The sequence below is a fragment of the Amblyomma maculatum genome, chromosome 1 (genome assembly GCF_055883805.1).
Source record: "Amblyomma maculatum isolate TAMU_Amacu chromosome 1, ASM5588380v1, whole genome shotgun sequence".
Classification (NCBI taxonomy): Eukaryota; Metazoa; Arthropoda; class Arachnida; order Ixodida; family Ixodidae; genus Amblyomma; species Amblyomma maculatum.
Window position 1 is genome coordinate 48,325,920 of NC_139344.1, and position 25,213 is coordinate 48,351,132.

The 25,213-nt window shown below is 44.6% G+C and overlaps 1 protein-coding gene across 1 annotated transcript; it reads left to right on the forward strand.

The window, feature by feature from the left end:
• Window positions 1-12,448: 12,448 nt before the first annotated feature.
• Window positions 12,449-23,112, forward strand: LOC146202310 (uncharacterized; the record flags this gene model as incomplete). The annotated part of the gene is made up of 4 exons (XM_084600870.1): window positions 12,449-12,490; window positions 15,654-15,686; window positions 19,101-19,446; window positions 22,899-23,112. Coding segments are annotated over 3 exons (399 nt in total), but the record flags the coding sequence as incomplete, so codon positions are not given.
• Between the last annotated feature and the right edge of the window lie 2,101 nt (window positions 23,113-25,213).

The window sequence follows — 25,213 nt, forward strand, 5'->3', positions numbered from 1 at the left end:
TGCCCGTGCTTTTGTAATATAATTTCCTCCACTGCAAAACAATGGGGTTGATAGGAAGTTTCAAGATCGGGTAGCCCCATAAATAAAACGCCTCGCTGATTATTTACAAAGTGCCATTCGCTGTGGCTTCCATGCTAAGCAATGTAGGCCTAGCGACGATTAGGGAGAAGCATGACGGCCAGTGTTGTCGTCAGTCGCGCTCGCGGGCGACACCATTGCTGCAAGCCACATGGGATTATCGTCTACTTTCATTATGCGGCTGGGGCCAGATTTGGGCCTGACAACGAGCATCGTAATCGATGCTGCTAAGACGGGAATGGGGTATTAGATGCCCCGATGTCGCGCCGAACCTATACGTATCCGCTGCTGCGCTGTCGGCTGGTATACTCGAAGATTGTACAAAAGCGCCTTCGGACTCTAACGCATTTTATTTGTTGCTCTCGAGGCTTGTTTCAGTGTACAGTGCGTAAGTTGCTCGGTTTTAGTACTCGTGCGCCGACGAACTCCTAAATCCCGCCCACAGATATGCCGCTATTGTCTAGCTTAAAAGCGCTAACAGAGATCTAAATGCAATTTGCGGAACCTCGGTTAGTGGCAAGACTGCTGTTTGGTCCGCCACATCATAGAATAGCGCAACAACGGTTCACGCTGCTCATGCGCAGAACATGCAGCAGACGACGCGGCGTCAGTTGATGTCGTCACCGGCTACGCCGCTGGTGCAGATCAACAAGCTGTTCACGAAGAAATGAAAATACTAGTTTTAAAAATATCTGCTGCTCCGATGGAGTTCAAACTTTCAGCTCCATGAGCTCAAACTTTGATTGGCACATTGGGAATAAGATGTAATAAACAGTTTATATTTAAAAATTCGTGTCATGGCCCCTTTTAATTGATATGAATGAATCAACTTTTTAGTTTTCATTTTCAAGAGAAATATTTTGGGCGAAATTGAAGACGGTCAAGGCCAAAGACGAGTACCCTCAACACTTTTTTTTTCGTGATTGGCAATGCGACTCTAAATATCGAGCGCGAAAACATAAGCACTTCAAACCTCGCTGAGTTGGCTTCCACGCAATGCACGTTGATAACCTGACGTCGTTTCAATTTTTCGGGCATCCAGTACAGTCGCCGTTTGTGTATTTGATCATGCAGAAAATATTAACATGATTCTGGGGACAATACCACATTAGGGTGAAAAGCAAAGCGCCCGTGTGCTGTGCGATGTCAGTGCACGTTAAAGAACCCCAGGTGGACGAAATTTCCGGAGTCCTCCACTACGGCGTCTCTCATAGCTTGAGTCGCTTTGGGACGTTAAATCAAGGATCGAAACCAGTCGGGATATATATCGATCGCCTAGATTCGTTTCGCAAAATGTGTAGAGTGACGCGGTACACGATATCGGAGGATTTTCCTTAATGTACGCATGGAACATCGACATTCTTAAAATCACTGCTTCAAAATAGCACGAGATGACAGTCTCCACAAAAAGAAGGAAAAGAAAAAGTATACCAAGAAAGTCAAATAGAGATACATCATCTGGAACTGTCCAATTATGTACAACGCTCTTCAACATTCGCTTCAGCACAGCATCAACTCGTTTTTGATGATGCGCAGAGCAGCTGGCAAAAATGGTTATGAAGTAACGTACAGGTGGTGGTGGTGGTGGTGAAAACTTTTATTGTCCGGAAGGGGCGACACCGGAGTTCCGGTACCGCTCGCAGGCGTCCAGGGAGCCCGATGTCACCCTAAGGGGCAGGGGTTAGTAGACGAAGCGGTTTGCCGCTTCTGCTGCCAGACGGACAATGTTGGCCTGTGTCGCCGGGTCTTCGCTATGAAGCGCGGTCTCCCATGCTTCTTCGTCTTTGAATAAAGTGTAGCCCGGGGAACGGCTGCACTCCCAGAGGATATGATTTAGAGTTTCTATGTCATTGCAGAATCTGCAGAATTGGTCCTCCAGATTTCCAGTTTGCGTGAGGTATCTCCACCTGGGAGACATGTGCTTCTTGGCCTGCAGGCAGCTGCAGGTGACTGCCTCTGCGGATGTGAGGGACCTATCTGGGGGTGGATATTTCCGCCGTCCTAACTTGTAGTGTTGTAGGTCGCGAGTGTCTCGACCTTAAAGTTAGGTTGAGGCTGGCATATATTGCACAGGGCTACAACAAGGAGAACACTCATTAGCATATAAAAATAAAGGTATAACCCTTAAAGCCTGCTAATAGAGTGATCTAAATCATATAATCGTCGTCTTTTTTTTTTTTTTTCTCTCCTTTATTTCCTTTATTTGTGCTAAAAAAACTGTACACGAACAGTTAGTTGGACCTATAGCCTTTACGGCTAGTAATGGGTCCAAATGAAAAACAAGTACAATGTTACTGAAGACCTTGTACAGAAAAACTTCAGAATTAGCACACACAATCAATTTGTTCCGACAGTTCCGTGAAAATTGGATAGTGTTTTAAAGATGCCGAAAAGTTATTTTTTTCCTTAACTTCATTTGGGGACTTCATTCCACACATAGGCTTCACTATATTCTTGGAGTCTCCGGCCGTACATATTATAACAAGGTGGTAAATTAAATAGGTTGTTAGTTGCAGCTCTTGTTTGTTTTATTGGTAATCTAAATAAACTAAGGGGCAGGGGGTTGTTATATTTTATTACAGTGTTTACTATTTCAGCTATCTTCAGTTTATATGCCATTGACAGCGGCAAGATGCGAAGCTGCTGAAAAAGTGGCCTACTGGGTATGTACTATTTGAACAAGTTATCATACGAATAGCTCGTTTTTGAAGGCGAGAAACAGGATCTAGGTATGTTATATATGTACCACCCCATGTTTCCAGACAATAGGACAACTGACTGTGCACAAAGGCGAAATACAGGATGCGTAAAATTGGAAGACCAAAGCAGTCCCTGGCCCTCAGTAAAACATGACAACCATAAGTTAATTTGGAGCAAATGTCATTAATTTGTTCTTTCCAGTGCATATCAGACGCGAACAGGACACCAAGATACTTGTATTGGGGCACCCTCAGCAGATTCGCGTTGTCGATAGTTAGAGATATGTGTTCGTAGTTCATGTTTTTTCTGCGCGAGTGAAATACGGTGTACTTTATTTTCTCAGTATTAAGGGTTAGCCGATTACTTTTAAACCACTGTGAAACTCTATTAAACTCTTCATTAATGATACGTCGACGAGAATACCGTCCTTGCGAAACAACTTTATAATGGCTTTAGCATTATTTTGCAGGTTTTTCATCACAACCCTGTATTTAATATGTTGGGGGGGGGGGGGGGGGGGCAGAACAGTTTCTTCAGCATAATGAAAAATCGTACAGTTTGACGCATGGCCAGAAAGATCAATAAAAAATAGATTAAAAAGGCGAGAGGACAAAACGGAGCCATGTGGCATCCCATTTCGAAAAGAGACATCCCTGCTGAAGTCATTTTCGCACTGTAGCAGTTGGGAGAGACCCGATAGAAAATTGTCTTGTAGGCCGTAAAATAAACCACGAAAACCCAACTGTCGGAGCTTCTGAAGAAGTATAGTGTGGTTCACCGAGTCGAACGCCTTGGCGGCGTCTAAAAAAAGCGAGCAAGTAAACAGGATATCTTCAAAGTCCTTATGAAGGAGGTCGGAAGATGCCTCTAGAAGGGACACTGTGCTTCGGGCACGTACGAAGTCAAATGGGTGTGGCAATATATTCAAATGCTGGTCAAGGAAGGGTGACATATTAATCAGCCAGTGTTTGTCGACGATTTCCCTTATGGCTGGTAAACTAGAAATGAGCCTACAGTTCCCAGCGTTATCTCTTTGTCTGCCCTTGAAAAGAGGTCTACAATGACAATCATATTGAATATATCCCGAATAGATAAACCCATTCAACGTAACGAGAAGAATGCCGGAGAAGTCCTCTAAGTTTCGTTTCAGCATGGCCATCGAAATACCGTCGATTCCATGAGAAGCGTTTGGCCTGAAGCCAGAGATGATGCTGCAGAGTTTTATTTCATTTAGGTCTGGGAGAGATGCTGAGCCTGCGACTGAGGTATTAAGTGAGCATGCATGTATCAAGGTAGGTATGCCCCAAATTTTGAGACAGGGTCGCGAAATGGTCGTTGAACGAATTGGCTACATTAACAAGGTCATCGTGAAATACTTCATTGAACAGCAATTGAGGTTGCTCTGATATTCTTCGCAAGTCACTGACAATTGACCACGTTTTGGAGCAATTTTAGCTGCCTTTAACTTCTGCGCATAGTAGCTGCGCTTCGAGGAAATCAGGAGCGCACTGATCCTGTTTCTGGTCATTTTAAGATCGGAATGCAAAGATTCATCTTCCGGGGAACGATTACATCGTTTCCAGAGTAGGTCTTTATAGTGGATCGTCTTTAGTGGTCTGCACGTTAGACATTTCACGTCATGTCTTCTTTTTTGTCAGCAGACGTTTGTGGTGGTCATGTCCCCAAACCAAAGGATTTGGTTACAAAAAGCATCATAAATAATACAGGGACTGCAAGTTGCTTTCAGCAAGTCCTAGGTAAATTTTCTGATCAGTTTATGTAGTTTCTGATTGATATATATATATTGATATATATATATATATATATATATATATATATATATATTTACGCTTTCATACCCCCTAAGCAGTGGAGATGGTATTGTAGGAGTTATTATGGCAAGCCGTTAAAATAATAATAACGAATGTTAATTTTTGATGAGTGCAGGAACAACCATGTTGTCTTGGTGCACCAGCATAAATAAGACAAATGCACCGAAAATAATTTACGCAAACAGATAGAACACAAAACAACAAAATAACATAAAAGGTGAAATTTAAATTGAAATCAGCCTCGTAGAAAATGAAATAATTGAGCAACATCCTTTGAGAGCACATAACAAAAAAAAAAAAAACAACCCAGAAGTGGAACAGAACAAAGCGCAGTCTTTGAATGCTATATTAACACAGAAATATACAAACAATATTTGTTGATTCTAAACGCCGACAAATAATAGTAACAAACAATTCAAACTACGCACATAATTAAGCCATTGAAAGCAAGCAACTGCACATGCATTTAACGTTCGCTCAGCCGTATACATCATGACATTTGTCATGTGGTACTCGCACTGCAATGCGACAACGTTGGAGCGGGTGTTCGCTGAAAGCCCTTGTGTCGCAATGAAATTCCGTGATTGGTCAGTGCACTGGCGTTGTCACAGGCCGTGATGTCATTCAGCCACCATTGCGAAATGCCTCCGAAGAAAGAGAAAATCTATTGCGGAAAAGACTGGTCTCGCGGAAATTGAGCCGCTGCTCTTTAGTTGGTTTGTCGTTTGTGGGGTTTAACGTCCCAAAGCGACTCAGGCTATAAGACACGCCGTAGTGCAGGACTCCTAAAATTTCGACCACCTGGGGTTGTTTAACGTGCACTGACATCACACAGAACATGGGCGCCTTGCTTTACCGAAATGCGGCCGCGAGGCTGGGATTCGATCCCGCAATTTCGGGAACGGTAGTCGAGCGCCCTAACCACTACGCCACCCCGGCGGGGGCGCTGCCCTTTCGTTTGCAAGCAGGGCACGCTACCGCTAATCTACTGGTATTTTCTTTAGTTCCGGCTATAAGACAGTTCATAAAACGTGCTCGTCGCACATCGGCTAGCACAACATTAAAATCTTTTCAGTTATGCAAAATTATCAAGTACAGCCGCCCATTGAGGAAGATCTGGCAAGGCTCGATAGACCTCTCGAAGACCGATAACACTTTCAATGAAGTGTTCTCGAACGGGGTGAACAAGGCTCGGCATGTTCAAATTGCATTTTCGTTTTCCACAAAGCATGGAGGCCTAGGACCAGGAATAAGTCGTACGGGATGTCATCCGATTAATCTGCAGGCAAAAAACGTGCGCCATATGGGTCTAGCAGGGGGTGTTTCTTTAATGTGCGCTGTAGTACATCCCAGAAAAATAATGGCCGCAGCAGTCCAGGAATACGTGTTTTATTGCATCAGGTTTCCAGCAAATAATATTTGTCGTCCGTGGTATGAATATACCTTTTTCGTGAAGCCTGCTCTTAACGGGGAGTGTGCCTGTATGCAGTTTAAAGAAGCATGTTTTAAAAGATGATAATACTGGTATTTTCAATACTCGCTTAAGCAAATCCTGTTGTGGGCCTGCACGATGTGGTAAACGGTACATTAGTACAGGAAGCATTGAATTCAATGAGGTCCTTGTAAAGATTTTTCTTACTAACATATTGCTCACATACTGAGCCAAAAACTGGGCATTCAGCATCCTGTAAGAAAGTACAACTTCCCGGCAATAACCTGCCACTGTTCCATACATTTCGCATGATGTCACACCAAATTCGGGAAGCAGTCTTTGTTCTCGTACTTGTATGACTGTGCGGAGAAATTGATCCTCTTGATCCCGTAGATAAACAAACCTCGACATAACTTGCCGCAGCAACAAGTGAACAAGACCGAGGCCCCCTTTTTTGACAGGAAGAAACAAATTCGATCGGCTGGTACGCTCCCGTGTGGAAGGCCAAATGAACACCGCAAATATTCTATGAACTTTTTGCATGTTGACCCGGGTTGCACACAGCGCATTCATCACTTACCAGATCATCGAGATAAAAAAGAGGTTGAAGACAGTGGCTCGTGCAAACATTGACAGTCGTCTGCCTTGCCATTCATCAGACTTCTCTCTTACACTCAACACTTCATCTGACCAATACGCGTCTGGATTGCGATAGAGGCCAAGTGGCACACCGAGGTATTGCGTCAGAACAGTCGACCACCGCAACCGACAATAATGCTTCGGCGTGACGTTCCAAAGGCCGTTCCAAAATGCATAACCCTTATTCCAGTTGATCTGGGCTCCGGTACATTCACAATATTGTTTAACAGGAGTCATGGTTTGTTTAATGCTCTCTTTGTCTAAGAAAAAGACGGCAATATCATCTGCGTAAGCCAGTATTTCGACGTGTGCCCGTTATAAGCGATTCACAAACAGAGCGGCACGATGTAAGCTGCAAATAACAAGGGCGAGAGTGAGCATCCTTGCCTCACGGAAGAGTAGATACTAAGATTATAAGTAAGCTCCCCATTGACAATAATAAGTGTTGTGCATTTGGGGTACACCATTCTAACACCTTCTAATATCACTCTGCCAACGTTGGAATGCTCTGAAATGCGAAAGAGAGCCTCATGCGAGACCCGATCGAAAGCTTTTGCTAGATCTAGCTGCATGATAGCCGCGTGGTCACGAAATGCATCACAGCATTCAAGCACACTTCGTGCTACGTGCACCTTAGTTGCAATACTCCGGCCTTTGATGACACAAGTCTGATGCGGGCCTACCAATGTTATAACTCCGTGAAGTCCCTTCGCTAACGCTTTCAAAAATATTTTAGAATCCACGTTGGCAAGGGTTATTGAACGATAGAAACCCGCCAAGAGGCGTTTCTCCGTATCATCGGCTTTGGGTATAAGCACAACATGTGACGTTGTGAACGACAGAAGCACCCGGTTCTGATCATCACTCAAGAAACACACCAAGAGCATCGTGGCTATCAGAATTTTGAAAGCTTTGTAGTGGGCGGCACCCAGGCCGTCAGGTCCAGGTGCTTTACCTATAGCTTTCCCTACAGCCAAGTCATCAACAGCCTTTTCTATTTCCTGCATGGTGATTGGCTGTTCAAGACATGTTTTTACTTCTTCGTCCAACCTCAGCATAAGGGAAAGGAAGGCGTCCTGAAAAGCATATTTAGCATTTCTTGGGTGGCTCAGCAAGCCACTGAAATGCTCGACAGTCACACGCTTAATAACAGCGTTATTTGTCGTAATCTCGTTGCCATTTGCTATACGGCGGTTTCTTTTTGGCACGAGTATCGCTTTTCATACGGTAGTGCGTGCTTCGTTCGTATTTCGCCGGCCCACAGCTTTTCGGTTCTTGATCGTCTAATCGCCGCTCTGAATTTTTCTGCATCAATTTGCTCCACTGAGAATTACGTTCGTTCAGAGCTGTGGTTAGTAGGGTCCTTATGCGACCACTTCACACCAACAACAGCACTAAGCTTAAACTAAGAGCACGCATTTGCGCTACTATAAAGCACTACTAAGTAACACTACTACTTAGCTCTGCTAATAAACAGTACTAATTAAGACCATCACTTGGCAACACATAATGTCTATACGATATGTTATCGCATCAGCTTTGAAGACTAGTTAAACGTCCCCTAAGTTTTAAAACTAAATCAGTGTAACTTAGCCATAAAAAGCCGATATATACAAATCAAAGCTGCTATTCGCAATCCCCATAAACGGAATATCGTCGCAGCTGGTGATAGGCTAATGCGGACGTGGCGTCCTACGATCGGTGGCGTATTTACGCTTCCGGTGAAAGAATAGAGAGTTGTCTTCGGCACGCGACCATTTCTGCATGCTTACATGCAGCAATAGTAGCGACCTTAACGACTAGGCACGGAACAGGTATAAAAAGGGCCATTGAATAAACGGCGCGAACGCCACTCGTTTTCTTACACAAGGGCGTGCGGAGCACCCTCTGCTTTCGCAAGGCGTAATACCCCAATCCGCTTCAAACGCGGCTGCAAACACCTGTCTGAATTCGGGGCAGGCTATATATACGGCCTCGACAGCAGCATCTTCGCTGGCGATGTATTTGGAACGCGATTAGAGAGCGTCGTCTTGTGGAGGAAGAACCTCGACCGTTTTCCTTACCGCCGCCATGAAAGAGAATTCGGAAGGTATCACCATGACGCACGGGGCGGGGAAATTTTGTCGTTCCGGGAGTTTTGGAAGGTGTTTTATCGGGATTGGGCAGGCTTTGAACCGATCGGCTTCAGGAAGCATTCAATCACGGAAGGTTGACGAGGTCACGTTTCACTCATGAGCACCCCTCTCCCCCCCGCCCGAGAGACAGATATCCGCATCACTGAGAGATCTCAGTGATTCTTATCACATCTACAGACAAATCAATAACGGATTTTTTTTAGAGAGAGCATTGCTTCACAAGCAAAGCACGTGTACAGGAAATGGTAACATGCGAACCCCGTAAAACACACTGATTTTCCTTTCTCCGCTCTACCGCACACTCCATTCTCCAGTTTTATTTTTCCTTTTTCTTTTTTTTTTTTTGCTTTTAGCTCAACTTGCCTAAGATGTGTACCTAAAGACAACGCATAATTTAACAATAATTATCTGGAACTAGGTTATACGGATGCTACAGTTGGACAAATTTTGTTTCGTAACCGCGGCCTCTACTTTCTCAAACATTGATGTTATAGAATGAGGGCAGAGGAAGGAAGGATAATAAACGAGAACTGATGACAAAAAAAAAAAAAAAAGAACACAGTGGTTTAACGTGGTTAAATCGGTAACTCGCGCGGATGCACGGTCCGGGCGGTGTATAAATGTTGGTCAATTTTTTGGGTGATCTGGCCAAATTTTGGGGTGGCTCGGGCCTAATTTGGATCCGACCATCGAACTGGCCGCGAGCGGCGAACCATAACACTTATATATCGGTTTTCGTTCAAATTAACCAACGACAATTTTCAGGTGAACTGGGCCAAATTTCAGTGCGACCATCGGATTGGGCGCGGCACATTTACACGAATATAAATTTTGGTACAATAAGCGTAAGCAACGTGCTCTGTTTCCTATACATTGCTTTAGAAATTCGCGCCGCTGTGGTGATTGGTCTCTTGGATTATGACGTTAAAGTAGTGTTTGACCAATCTGAATTGCTCCATAATTAAAAAGCCAATATTTTGCTCGTTCTAGAAGCCTCCAGATTTGTGCTTTCGTATTTATAGATCACGTCACCACTTTATTCGCAGTTTTGTTTCCAGATGTGCCGGAGACGTTCCTATGTAATCATGCTTTTATATCGGGCAAGGACTGAAAAGGATGGGGCGTGTGGAGAGCGGCAGTAGTGCGCCGCTTTCCTTCTTTCACTAGTGTGGCGGCGGACAAGCGGCGGCCTCTCCGTTCGATAGACTGAGCTTTAAACAAGTCGCTTGTTTTAGGGCTCTCTTAGAGCACCTTAGAGGGGTATGATTATGTGAAAGCACATTAGCTCCCTAATGATCGAGCTTTCGACAGAGGCATGCTTCTGTTTTAATTAAGGAAGGTGCCCGTCGCTACCTGCTGCCACTTCGAGTCTTTGCACTGCATTTCTTGACCTTGCACGTACGGACACAGCGTGGTTTCTATGCCCATGCAAGGCCGCACAGACGCCCATAACGAAATATAGGTCAGGCCGGAACTGAAAGTTTCCGAGCCTTACACTCAGCGTTAAATAAAAGGTGTTTTATTTGCAAAAGTGCCAGGGCATTTTTTGTGTGCAAGCACTAGAGCCGACTCTTTAATTAAGTCGATTAAGATGATTGGCTAATTTTGGCTTGAAATAAAATAAAATGAAATAATTTGTGGCCGCAAGTGAATGCCGAACCTGTGGCAGCGCGAACAAAGCTGTTCAGCTCGCTAGTCACTCCATTAGACCGCTACACTGCTGTGCCGTCAAATTTATCTAACGCTTACACAAGACTCGCCAGCCTCATTTGACTGATACAGGATGGCTAAAATCATTTCATTCCTTCAAAGGACTTCATGTACTACACATCCTGTCAGTTTCCAGGCTTTTTTAACAAACTTTCATACTGACCGCGCGTCTATATCTGCGTGACGCACCGCCATTATGCTTCTCCATTCACTATGCCCCAAGGCCAGAACAAGATCGCGGGGGATACCGTCCCAGTTTTCATTCGCAAGGCGCCTTGGATGTTGGGCATCAAGCGTGAAATCCTTTTTAAGAATTTTTTGGAGGACGTTCTAGGAAGAACTGCGTTCAAGCAGTGCAAAAAAAAAAAAATGATCGGTACTTTCGTCAGTTTTACATAAAAAAAAAAAACAAAGCACTTGCCAAGGCACAAAAGCTCCATTCTCACGCAACCACACTTTAAACAGCAGATTGGCCAGAAATAATCGGGGGCAGCGTAAAAAAAGATCGTATCATGGTTTTTAGCGGTTTTAGTGACTGATGAATGATCGGTGTGTGATAGACGATGAGAAGTCAATGGAATCATTGTAATTAACTGACTGATTAAAGAAATGAAAAATCCTAAATATTGAGAAAGGTCAGTTCAAAGGGGACAAAATGCTCAGAATGAAACGTCAAGGCTTAGTGATGCTATTTAAGGAAATTTAGTATGTAATTGGTCAATTCAATAACTGAAATAATTGAAAAAAATGAAACTTTTGAACAGGGGGGCTTTAAAAGTTTCAAAACGCTCAGAATGAAAATTCAGTGCTTGGTGATGGTACGAAAATGTACAATGTGTAAATGATCAATTAATTCTTGAAAATACTTGAAAAAAAAAAAGATGTGCACATGTGTCAAAATGCTCACAATGAAGAGCTAGTGATTGATGATGCCAGTTGAGATAATTTAGTGTGTTATTGATTAAATAATTTAGAAATATTTGAGAAAAATAAAAAATTGTAAAAAGGAGGCCTTCGAAAGTGTCAAGATAGTGACAATAAAAAGCCGATACTTAATTACGCTAATGAAGAAAATTTTGTGTGTAAATAACCAGTTAATTATTTGCAATAATCGAAAAAAAAAAACACCTGGAAAATGGTGCTTCAAGGGTGTCAAAATGCACAGAATTCAAAGTCAGTGCTTGATCATGGCAATTAAAAGAATTTAGAATATGTAATGAATCGATTACGTGTTTGTAATTGGATAAAAATAAAAAATGAGGCTCAACAGTGCCCAAATGCTCAGAATAAAAAACCAATGCTTCATGATGCTAATTTAGAAATTTTAAAGTGTGCAATTCATCAATTAACTGATTGAAATAATTTTAAAAATGAAAAATGCTTTCAAATGTGTCTGACTGCTCCTAATGAAAAGGCAATGCTAAGTATCGCTGTGTAAAAATTATGTATAAAAGAAAGAAAAGTGCCCCGCCGGGGTGGTGCAGTGGTAAGACGCCCGACCGCTGTGCCGGAGTTCCCGGGATCGAATCCCGGCCTCGGCGGCTGCGTTTCGATGGAGGCGAAACGAAGTGGCGTCCGTGTGCTGTGCGATGTCAGCGCACGTTAAAGATCCCCAGGTGGTCGAAATTGCTCCGTAGCCCTCCACTACGGCCCCCCTTTCTCTCTATCCACTTTCACTCCCACCTTCATCCCTTCCCTTACGGCGCGATTCAGGTGTCCACAGAGCAAGTGTGACAGATACTGCGCCTTTCCCTTCCTATGAACCAACCAACCAACCGACCAAGAAAAGTAAAAACATAACCAATACGAAATTAAAAACTGAAAACGCCTGTGTATGAAATGCCTCGGTGCATACGCGCACTTCACGGCGTTGTGTCTCGTAATATTCTTACTTTTTTAATATATCTTGCCCTGGACTTTGCTTACCTCCCTCTTTGTATATATATTTCTATTATTTTTGGTGGGTGAGTGAAACTTCTTTTATTATTGTCCATTTTTGCCAAGAATCACTGCATATTTATTGCATGAGTAATTATATTTTTCTTGTTTTATTCCACCAAGTCTCTTGTATGTTACTTCTAATTTCGGAGCATGAATTTACAATTTTGAACGCGCATTGTAATTTTTTTTTTTTTTTTTTCCAAGGAAACATGCCGCTGTGACGCTTTTCAGTGAACGGAGGCCGCGGCTCTGTCAGGCTGTCGTTGATGACAGGTTTTACTGCCGGCCTCCAGTGTCGCGTATTCTCGATGTGACACAACTAAAGGCATTATGATTAACATGCAGATGCAGGGATTCAGCACATTTACGATGACGAATGTGTTAAATAAATGCTTGGTTGCATTAGTATAACTGCAACTGTAAATTTTTCTAGGCACCCTTTTTCTTAGTACTCAGGTTTCAGTTAGTTGTGGTAGCCCATACAAGTGTACACTAATCCACTGGAGAGTGGAATAAGCCCCGGTACAAAACTAATTCGACTTTTTGTGGCAGAATTTATTCTGGCATAAAATTATATCAGCAATCATTGATAGTTTTGGTATTAAATATCACTCCATGTGTTCTGAAGAAGAAAAAAAAACGCTATGCCTAATTATCTAGATCCTACCTATATCCTGCCAGATCCTAAATCCTACCTATATCCTGCTTGACTTATAGAGGATTTCGTTGGAGAGAGTGCATGCCTTATTTATAGGTCGACACATTTCAATTTTTTATTTGGCCACATTGGCAGTGAGTGAATTAGCATCTGACTAGGCTTCTAAAGTATTCATCACACTTTGTGCACTGGTGCCTAGTCGGAACTACTGTTAAAAATAAATGTGCTTGTAAGCGGAAATGATGAAACGCGTGTTAGGTCCCAAAATCAGAATATCATTGATGTAAGTGTTAAAAAGGAGCGACAAACGTTCTGTCCAGCGGTACTCCACTCTCAATGTGTCTCATTGCTGGGCTAAAGTTATTAATTTGGACATACTGCGTGCGACGTGACAAATAAGATTAAACTGATCTGAAGCGGTTTGCCTCTTATTCCATAAAATATCAGCTTATTTAATCATTCCTGTGCTTTGTTCAGTCAACCGCTTTTCTGAAATCTACAAAGATTCCGCAGATAAAGTTTCCAGTTCGAAGCCATGTAGTACGAATTCTAGCTAGTTCCATTGACCTATATTTTCTCTTTTCTGTATCCGTAATGAGATTCTGGTATTAGTTTGTGGCCCTATATAAATCTCTCAAGACGCGTAAGCATCACCTCCTCAAGGTCTTTTAAAAATACTGGCAGAATATCGATTGGCCGATAATTACTGAAGTTACTTTTGTTTAGTTCATTTCACTTTATTTGCCTTGAAGACCCCTGTTCAGGAGTATTACATAAGGGCTGGGGATACATACATGGTATGTTCTAAAAGTAATTCTCTTCTGAAAAAGTCTTGATGGGCAGGCAATGGTTGCGACTTGATGGGAATGTCCATTAAAAAAAAAATAAATAAACGAGCCTGAGCAGGTGTGGGAGAGTGGACGGAAAACGTGAAACGGATGACCGATCCGTTGAGATTATGCGCGTGCGGCGTGCGATGTAATGTGCCTAGTGCAACGGCTTCCAAAATATAAGGCACAAATAATTCCCAGAAATGTGTTTGATATTCTCCATTATTCGATTAAATTACGTCGATGTCGGCTAATGAGTTCAATATTTTCGATCATGAAAACAATTTCACCAGCAGAGAAGGTTATGGCTGGCATGTGATTTTTTTAAATTCTCAGGGGGTGTCGACTGAGATGTTCCAGTGTCCATGGCAAACACATGGAAATGCCCGATTGAATATATTAGCAATGTCTGCATCTATGATTATTTCATCAAATTCGCTTTTCATCGGATTTAATTTCTTCATGAATAACGCCGAGCTTTGGAATTTACATATTTAGTGGAAATGTGGCCGTTTCTATGCATACGGTATGTTTTCAAGTGGAAGAGAAATATGACATCGATGACATGCTTGACTGGTCCAACCTGAATGTCATTATTACCACAGCAGGGCTACGTTTTGCCTGAGGAAATAGACATTACTTCGTTTTCAGAAACGAGACGAACAACCAGTGTAGGCGAATTCCGCTCTGCGTTTAATTCATAGCGCGGAGTTTGCGACGCAAAGTGTTCATTAAGTGTATGCCACAGACTGGTACCTGCGTAAAAAGTGCTGTTTCGTATCATTGTGTTCGCCGGCGTATGTTCATCATAAACGCCATGTATATAGCGAGCGAACTTTTCCACGGAGATAGTTCGTACGGTTGCATCAGTCAAAGTATTTTTCATAAATGTTTCTTGCATGTCGGATTTCACTTTTCCGTTTATTTATTTACTTTTTGAACCCCCACATACAGGCAGGACTTGTTGATTTAATAAAATACTGATACCAGGTTTCTTTTTTTTTTTCTTCCGTTACACGGCAGACATATTGTGATATGCGCGGTGTTCTTATTTTGTTGAAGGATTTTCTAGCTGTCGGTAAGATGGGCTGCTAGTACGTGCGACACGTGTTTTGTTGGGCGCATTGCATAGAGGGCGCTACTTCTCGAATATGACGGTGCCCTGGGAGAAATGCTTTGCATCTTCACTCAGAGTGATGCCAGCGAAGACTAAAACAACAAAGTGTGTCAATTCCGATCGCATGGTCTCAGCGATTCGACAACATGTCCTCAACTCGGAGCAGTATGCTTCGATGACGAGAAAAAAAAAAAGTCGCGTGAAATCCGGAAGAGCGAAAGGGAGCCAAAGTCTGTGCTGGCATATTTGAAGGATTTCTGTGGCAATGACACGCTCGCTACCAGAAAAACTTGCACCGCAGAATCTTATTTCTTAACAAACGCACATGCAGCCCCCAGACCCATTAAGCGCTTTGAGCGCAATGGCAATGGCGAAAAAAAGATCAGCAAAATTCGTAGTCTTTGTAGGTAGCTGTACTGCCAAGGTAAAGGTGTGACCCCTGTGCGGTGGTCCTCGCCGCTCACTTAGGTGTTTTAGTATACACTGAATGATAGGAGGAGTTTGGTTGTCAGGTTAGGAGGGTTTTTTTTTCTTTCTGCAGAAATTTATTGCAAAAATTAAACTTTTTTTACATTTTGTAGAAGGAGGCCGGGTTCCAAAGCAATGCTGTGAAGGTGAGTACCTAAAACGAAATGCTCGATACAAATGCACAAAATGGCAGAAATACAACGTTAGAGTAATGTTAAAATGATGTGCTCTTTGGCACAATTTCTGCACTGCTTTCAATGCGCTATTTACCTTTGGTTCTCCACCTCCATTATTGTTTGTACACCGCTATATTCTCCTTCTTGCGTGTATTGTCTGTAAGGTCTTCCTCAGTGTGCTATATGCCTGCGTGTTACTTTTTGAGTCGCCCAAATGTACCTATGTCGCTAGGTGCGACAGTTTTTGCAGTGAAGGCCTTCATTCAAGGTAGACCTCAGGAAACATTCAACGCAAAGCAAGTTCACTGTCCGTCCTCCCCGGAAAAACGACCCATAACGAATAAGTTTTCCTTCTAGTCCGCGGAAGCTGTCATTTACAGAGCTGGGATTCTTTCCTTCAGCAATGTGTAGTTGAAACCTTGCATGTTGTTGCTCTTGAACTCGGTGTCGACATTTCCTTTCTTCCTCCTTCGCTCCCGAATTCGAAGTTCTTCCGTACGAGAATAACCGTGCACGCTAAGTGCTGATGTGCGGTGTTAAAAGCAAACGTGCTTGGCAGTTTGCAGTTCCGCTGTTTTTTTTTTTGTGTGTGTGTTGTTGTTTTTTTGTCAAGCATGCATGGTCGTATTTTGTAACGCTTCTGTCCTCCGATTCGCTCTTTGGCTTTCTTTTTTCTTTGGCCACCGTCGCCTATGACTACAGATAATGACACAGATTGCCTGCCAGCTATGGACTCTGGCATCAAACCTACAGCCGTCTCAAAAGGTGGAGCGGCGGAGGAATGAATCTTAAGGAAATGTTTCAGGATGCACACTCTCCTTTTTTATATATAGAGTCGCTTAATAGCGTCGGTTCCGCGCTTGTGTCGTAGCGTTTTATGATTCCGCCTTCTGCCCGTGATTTGAAGGGTGGCCTATAGGCGCAAAAAATTGGTAGATTTTTTTTGTTTTGTCTCCTCTACCTCGGTCTTAACGCCTAATTAGCTTTCCGTAAACCGACGACAGGCAGCAATTAAGCGGCAGCCACGGGATTCCAATGACCTATGTGGTTTGACTACGTTGCAAGGAACAAAATACGTACATGCCGAAATCAGCCTATGTCTTTGCACATCTCGGTTCACGTCGCTTCCCCCCCCCCCCTTAAAAAAGTAAATAAATAAAAGATACGATTCGCTGAGCACACATGCCGCTAATTTCTCTGAATCACTCTAGCTTGTGTGAAGAGCGCGCCTGGTACTGCAGAATCATACGACTTTAAATTTACAGGGCTAATGAAATTGTCAAAATCAGATACTTTACGGTTCCTATAAACGATAGTTTTGTCTGACCTTCGACTCAAGCTGTATCTAACCACAGGATTTGTCATCTGTTGCCGTGCTCAAGTTATTCCATCTTTCCGAGAAGGCGGAGTAGGAGGTCGAAATCAATTCAGTCCAGTGCAAATTAAGCTCTTCCTGTGCGGGGTCGAGAGCCTCGAGCATTAAGGATATTCGCTCTCAGACGTATACCACGAACTTCCCTAGACATTGAAGTTCCTCAGACAGCCCTTAAGCCGGCCCCTTACAATAGCCCGGCGTACGCATGAATTAATCTGGAATTCTCGAATACACGGAGTGGAAGAAACGGGTCCTAGAGAACGCGTAACACCCACCACCTCATTAGACGGCCATTTGAGCCCGCAGTCGTGCCGCGGTCACGGCTGAGAAAGCAGGGGCACCTCTCGCGCCCCACTCTAATCGCACTCTTCCTGGGCTTTTCATTCTCGTGTGTCGACACGCGTGCCGTGATCCGGGGGCACAAACAATGGATGACTTTCCGTCTCGCGTCCGCAGTGCATCGGCGCACTGTTGGGGGCACGTTCCTGCACTCGCGGCCAGGGAAACCGCAGCGGGGACGCGCGGTGCCCACCGGTGAGAGCCCGCATTAGCATGCGCGGTGCAGTGAACAACAATCGCGCACGCTCTTCCGCAGACTCCAAAAATATACACAGCGCGGTCTCTTCCGAGGAAACGACGGCGCGCCAATGTGTCTGCGGCTCGCGTGGCTTTCCCGGGACACCAAACTGGCCGCGCGGCAAAACGAATCAGCGCGCCTCAATAGCACAAGCAACGCCCATCTCACGCAGGCCTGAAACAGCCGTCGGGATGTAGGGCAATGCCCGGCGGTCTTTCGCTTTGCTTTCCCCTCCTCCGAGTCTGGTCTCGATAACCGGAGACAGGCGCGCCGCGCCTGCTTAAAAATAGGGCTCTGGGCGGCCGTGCCCAGCGCCTTCTTCCCCCTTCATTCCGTTTAATGAAGGCCCCCCCCCCCCCCCCCGCATGTCGTTCGCACTTTCTCTTTCAGCGTCCGCTCTCCCACTCTGCTGCGCGTGCTGTTCATGGCCAACGCACGGCGCCGGTCAAGGCAACGCGGCCTCCCCTTTCTTGTGCGCTGCAGACGGAGCGGCGATCCAGGCCAGGAAGGCCGGGACAACGGGGAAAAAAATGCCCGCGAATCAAACAGCCGGCCAAAAACAAAACAAGCCCCGCAGTCAATCCGAGTCGAGTCTCCCTTTGCAAAACGAGGAGGAGGAAGGGAGACGTCTATAAAAGAGCGATCGGCCTCAGCTGGTTGCTGGAGGTTCTCCGTCGTTTCTCAGGGACGAGCCATGAAAGTCCTGGTACGTCCCCGTGACCTTGAACAATTACGCAGTCGTTTTCTTTCTCCTTCCTTCGGCATGCCTTCCGCTCGCGGGTGAAGTGATATTCTGACTACTCAGTTCAATTATAGCGTACTTTTTTCAATGACACCGTTACGGGAAAAGATGACACCTAGCGAACGGAAGAAGCTCTTACACTTCCTGCCTGACCACTGTAGTGCTTCTTCCCTGCTAGTTGCAATCTTTAGCTTGTGAGCGGCTGCAACCTGTTAGCCCATACACGACTCCCGTGGTATGTTCCATTGGCATGTGCTCCCCCAACGCCAGTGACGTGCATATGGTGCAGGCTTAATGTGCATCTGCGCATGAGCGCTAGCGGATGGCGTCTAATTTGATACAGGCTTCGTTAGTCACCTGATTTTATTTCTCCTCGTCCAGATACCACTGCCACTCCTGTAAAAATCTGAATTTAGATTGCTTTGGAGTTACTTCTCCTTTGTTTGTAAATTATGTCTTAGCCGTAATCGGGTCATCAACACCCACCTTCAAGGTCTCCAATTGTGTTGGTGCATTTATAGCTCACCCTAGCTAAGCAACAAAAAAAAAAGTCTAAATAACTTCTCACGTGTGACGTCCTTTGACGTAGGCAGGTTCCTCGGCGAAGTGTTTTTGGAAGGTCAGTGCAAGGTGCGAGTTTGATAGCCACGGACGGGGTTGGAAGTACAGAAGCCACTTATCACGATACAGGTGCTTGCCGTGGCCCTCTCCTGCCTAGTCGCCACCGTCCTGGCCGGCGGTTTCTACCACTACGGAGGCCATGGAGGTGGTTTCGGAGGCGGCTACGGAGGTGGCTACGGAGGCGGCCATGACTTCGGCCATGGCCATGGGCATGGTCATGGTCATGACCATGGTTTCGCCTCAAGCGGCATCTTTTTCGTGAAGGGACCAGGAGGATACGGCCACGGCTTCCACGGCCTCGAAGCTGTCAAGGGTCCCACATATTTTGTGAGCACGGAACAATACGTTAAAAAGATTCACCCTGGACTGCAAATTGTTGGCAAGCATCATTAGCATCACCAAATCTTTTCTAGCGGTAAGTAAATTAAAGCAAATTTCCCTTGGCTTGTTTACTGTAGGCTACAACCTGACTGCCCAGATGTTTTCTTGCCACCTGCGTTGGCTTGTACGTGTAGAAGCAAAACGGTAGGAGTGAAAAGCTTTGAGGGGAGGGGGGTTCGTCTATCTCCCATTCTCGCGACTGGAACAAGGTTATCTTAACTGTACATCTTCGCAGCCCTGGCTATTCATAGAATAAGCTGTTATTAAAACATAAGGGCGACGGCGTGGCAAAGTGCTTGCAACATGTGCTAGAATTTCGCTATTATGAAGTTGGCAGGACATCGGGCTGCTAGTGTTTCGTGATGTTTATGCAATTATTTGTTTTCGCTCTTTAATGCATGAATTTTTCATTGTTGATATCCTGTTATAATGTTTTTCTTTTCACTGTAGTCCTCAGGGCAACTTCGTTCTCTAAGCCCAGAGCCACTGATTTCATGCTCCCCGTAATTCCTGGGTTATTTTTGCTAATCTTTTGTTTCGAACAAAGTACAATATTAATTTCATTTTTTTTTTTTTGTTAAGTTGCTTGCGCGCAGCACGAACAACACGCTACTAAGGGTAGTAAGGTCTTGTCTGCGCTATTGAAATGCAAGCTGTTGCATACTGTATAAGCAGCGTCTAGCTTTTATCGCGCTTTTAGTTGTTGCAGCAGTTAGATTAAAATAGTCTCTTTCGTTTCAGAATTTAAAGTCAGGCGTCGGCGAAAGTTCTCTTGAGCTATTTATTTTACACTGACACATACGCATTTCGCCTAGATTTGCAAGGCTTCCGAAAATAATTCAGGGAGTTGTGGGTATTTCTTCTCACGTTTTACACTCGAAACATTCAGTCATTGAAATAAACTAAACGAGACGTGCACCCCGTCGTTACTGACGCAATAGTCGTTTAAACTGACCCCGGTACACTGCGATGCAGTACTGCTTAATTAGTAGCTTCTCTTTCATGTTTTCTTGATTCTCCTCTTCGGGAATACAAGATATTCGTTTGCCTTGCGTTGGACTCTCCTATTTAATGTTATGATTGGATTTTGCCTGTTATACATCAAGTAGAGCAGGCAGGGGCGCTCCTCCTTTCTTATTACTTCTTTTTTCTGGCCTCAGAATACGAAACGAGTTTTTTTTTTTCTTTTTCGCCTTGACCTGCTGATACATTTCTCGGCCCGCATTAGTAATACTCAAGTATCGTAAGAACCCCTCCCGCAAAAAAAAAAAAAAAGAAAAAAAAAAAAAAAAGGAAGTCTCTGAATTGTGATTCTATCCAAGTATGAAGAAATGATAGCGATGACAATACGGCCCCTCCCGGCCCTTTCTATCTCTATGTCTTGAACGGTAAAGTGCTCCCTGCAATCATCGCAATGGACAAGCTCACTTGGAGCACCACTTTATCACAAGATACATTCTCATCATCAGCTCGGTGCACGCAAGGTTATAACGCGATAACTCTAAGGGTGCCCCGTTAAGCGGAACACCCGGCATTGGCGCTGTAAGCGAGGAATGACGAGCATGCCCCGGGCAGGTGCTAGTTAACAGGCGACATGGCGGACGTCTGATTGGTTGGCGCGTTGTGTGACGTCACGAGACCATATGACGTGGTGAAGTTTGCAGATGGTGCCAGCTCGGGCTACCCCTGCGCGATGGGATCGAAGCAGGGACCTATAGGCGACGCAGACACGTTCGTACAGCTTGGTTAAAGCGGGCCTTTATATGTAATATCTTGTGTTCTACCATATAATTACTTGCTTAGGCCTGTATGTGTGTGAGGTAACAAAGGCACAAATTACGGGAGCAGGGATTAAGCGAGTGCGTGGTGCTACGGGGATGCGCAAGAGGAGCCGGAGAAGGGAGTCATTAACAATATCGCGGCATACTCTCAAAGCGGAGCTTAAGCGTCTGCCAAAATTTTTCGATCCCGACATGTGACGCCGACGCTATTCATTTTTATTGGCACTGGAGACAAGGGAAGTTTCGATTACGAAGTTACAAGGATGCGGAACAAATGAACACATTTTGAGCACTTCGCTTGAGCATTCTACGCTCTGTGGAGTCAGCCGTTAGATGCTGCCATGTGGAGGGCATTTAGCATAATCTCTTTAGGACGTGGCTCGCTCACGGGGGTTGCCGCCTCACACTCTTTCAATGTTTTGGCCACTCTGTTCGCAGCGGGAAACGAAAGTATTAATATAATACCGTTTTTTTGGCTGCTGTGTAACCGGATCCTTAATCTTGGTTTGTCTTTTTTTTTACTTTAAACAACATTTGACAAATTGTTTTTCGTCTTTTCACTGGTTAAAATATTTACCTATAATGGCACGAACTTGAATAGTTTCAAATAACAAACAGTGATTAGCTCTAGACAAGCTCAGAAAAGGTGAGTTATAGTCTCGGATTGTTTAGTGTTTTCTTTAATGTCGGGCTACGCAGCCTTGGGCATGCATGTAAACGCTTGCTTATAAAGAGCAGGCGCTTGCCAGTGACTAAGTGCAGCACAAAAGCCTTGTTTTTGCCCCGCTCTGGTGGTGCAGTGGTTAAGGTGCTCGACTGTTGTGCTCAATGATGCAGGATTGAATCACGTCCGAGGCAGCCGCTTTTCGATGTAGGCGAAAAGCAAGGCGCACGTGTGCTGTGCGATGTCAGTGCAACGTGAAAGAATCCCAGGTGGTCCAAACTTCCGGAGCCCTCCACTACGGCGTCTCTGATAGCTTGAGTCGCTTTGAGACGTTAGACCTCATAAACCAAATTCGAACCATCAAAAGCCTTGCAGATGTTTCAGTCAACAGCGAGACAAACGGCATGTCACAACCACGTGCGATCATTCGCAGCATGGTTGACGTTCTTAAATTTGTACCACGATACAACTGTCAAAAATGTTAGCCCTAGACGACGTGGAAATGGCATTTTTAAGGCTTAACTACGCCAACAAAAGACAGTACTTTTTGGGCTAATCTGAAAAAAAAAAAAAAAAAAAGCACTGACGGTGGTCAAACGGCAGATAATGGTCTCAAAATTTTCAAACATCGGCTCTAGCATCATAGGCCGCAGCGACTGACCAAAGCATACGTGCCGCTTCGTTTACATGTATCGCCCACGATCTGAGTGTTCTTCTCGGTCTAATTTCAGCGCTACTTCAAAAATTACGTCCCCGTAAACATCAGCACCAACCGTGCCTCATGCATCATTATGATTCCTTGCGTGCCATTTTGTCCATAGCGGAGTACACGTGCGACGTTTGCCATAACTTAAGCGGGACGTTACTTGACCCCGACCAACAGTGAATGAACACATTTGTTGTGCTCCTCATTTTCTGCTGCACCAGATTTGAAGCACTGCCTTGCGTGCGAGTCGGTCTGGTGACTTATGATCACTACGTATGGGGCTCACGTGTATGTTACGAAGTGTCATTACCTTCACGCTTCCTTTTCTCTTTCAGACCTTGAAAGTCAGCATGGCCACATCGCATGAGTGAATCTTGTTGAAAGAGTGGAGCACGTGACTTGAGACTGAGGCTGCAATAACTCGCTTGTTTGTAGTTAACACCTAAACCAAAGCCTGGCGTGACTTGACACGTCGGCACCTTCACCTAATCATTGCTTCGCGTTCATTACCTCTCACAGTCCTGAACTTCTCTACGCTGTTGTAAATAATTCCGTTAATAAAAAAAAAAAAAAGGAACTCTCGTTGCGGTAACAATTGTTGTGATGCAAGGCCTCAAAAGAAGGCGAACTGGACGTGGGTCCACTGCCAAAGTAGAAAAAAGAGCGTACGCGCTCGCGCATGTCCGATGTTGTGCCATACTCGAATACACACCCTCTGTACGCTAGCATCGCCTTTGCTTTGTGCTGCATTGCTAGTTTTAATGGTGCTTTGTTAATAGTTAGGTACAAAAAGAGATTAGAAATACCTCTTCTCCGCAAAATCAGTCCTCAATCTCCATCGCAGGCAACAGGATAATGTTGGTGTAAGGAGCATACCTTCGTGAAATCGTCCTTCAATATCCCCTCAACTGTTTACCTTAGAGTGCATTAATAATTGCACACAGTACTCGCAGCTTGATAGTAAAATTCACGCCATATATGAATGCTTCCTGGCCTTCAATGTTCACCTGACTAATCATGCACGCAGAGTGCCGGTTTCTGAGCAATAAAAGTAACGCAGGTTCAACCGACAATGCCTTTTTCAATTCGCTTTGTTGCTTTCAGTTGTTCTTGATACAAATGAAATTTGTATAGCCAGCAGTTTTCACTGCCTCGCGCCATACGCCATGAATGAGTATTCCCACAAGTTTAAGTTCACCGCTGACTTCGCTAGCGCGTGTACGCGCAGCAGAAATAATTCGATCAATATTAGTTAGAATTTATTCGCCCCCTTTCCAGCATCACTGGTATTATTATTGAAAAATACAGGCTCTCAGCGAGCGATATTCTGTAGCAGTTAAACGCCTAGATGAGCTGCTTAGAAATAAAATTAACGCAAGCTTCTCGTGGCGGCGGCTAGTAAGGAAACATGACTATACCGCAAATGAAGGAAGAGTCGACGGGCGAGGAAGGTTTCCCCTAAACTGCCAGTGCCTAAAGGCAGGATGCGATTGAGCAGCATGGCAGACGCCTTGAATACGAGCAGCAGCGAGGGCTACAACGCAGCCGATCTCAAGTACACAGGGAGGACCCCTCGATGCCGAAACCACGGTTCACACTGGCGACACCTGTGACTACGTCAGCAGAGGCGCAATACACGGTGTTCGGTGTATGGAACGAAGTTTCTCTGCTTTCACTCGAAACCATAATTTGATAGAGGAACGAATTCGTACTGGACTGCAACGCCGAAGTGTGCAAAGCAGCGTAGGGCCACGTCCCTATACGCTAGAACTGGACATCATTCTACTGAGCGTCGGAGTCGGTCACTGAAGCCTCCATTGAGCCCCTTCCGGCGGCGATAGGCGCCGACGTTGTAGACATATGCTCACATCACTCTGCAATCGCTGTTCTGCTCTTGTACCCGGTCAGTTATGGCGTCCAGCTGAAGCAAGCGTTCGTACGTATTTTCATTCCAGAAGTACAAAAAAAAATGTCGACAGGCCAAAAGCTGCTCGTAGAGGAACAAAAATCTCCAAAAGAAAAAAGAAAGAAAAATAGGCAACCCGAGGAAACCATGTGGAATTCGCATCGTATATGATTGCAATGGCATCCTCATATTCATATTCAGGAAAATACACTGGAGTAACCTAGGTGACAAGAGCAAGCACTAGAGGAAGCGCCACCATCGAGTAGCAACAGAGAAGGAAGAATTTTGTTGTCCAGGGATGGCCTCAGAACGCATGGGGTGCACAAATAGGTACTTTTTCCAACCCGAATCGAATACAAATAGTGCACCTCCGTAAAATATTCGAATACGAATAGTGTTGCTTCCCTTCTGAATCGAATACAAATCGAATAGATGTACTAATATTGCCTACTTCGAATAATAGTACAAAATTAGTGATAGTAGGGCAAGGGCTCGGTATGGTGCTGACTAGTAGAATTAAATATATAACTGCGAAAAGACACAACACTAACCTTCACAAGACCTCCACAACATAAATTAAGTTTATTAAGTGACTCACCTTCAGCAATTATAATGACGAACAAGGAAAAGCCAGAGCCACACCTCAGGGCGCAAGGCGGGCAAATGGGCCGCGGCCCCCGAGATCGTGCGTCAAAAAAGGTTGTTAAACTTACTTAAGCCTTCGCTCGTCGTCTAGTATCAAAG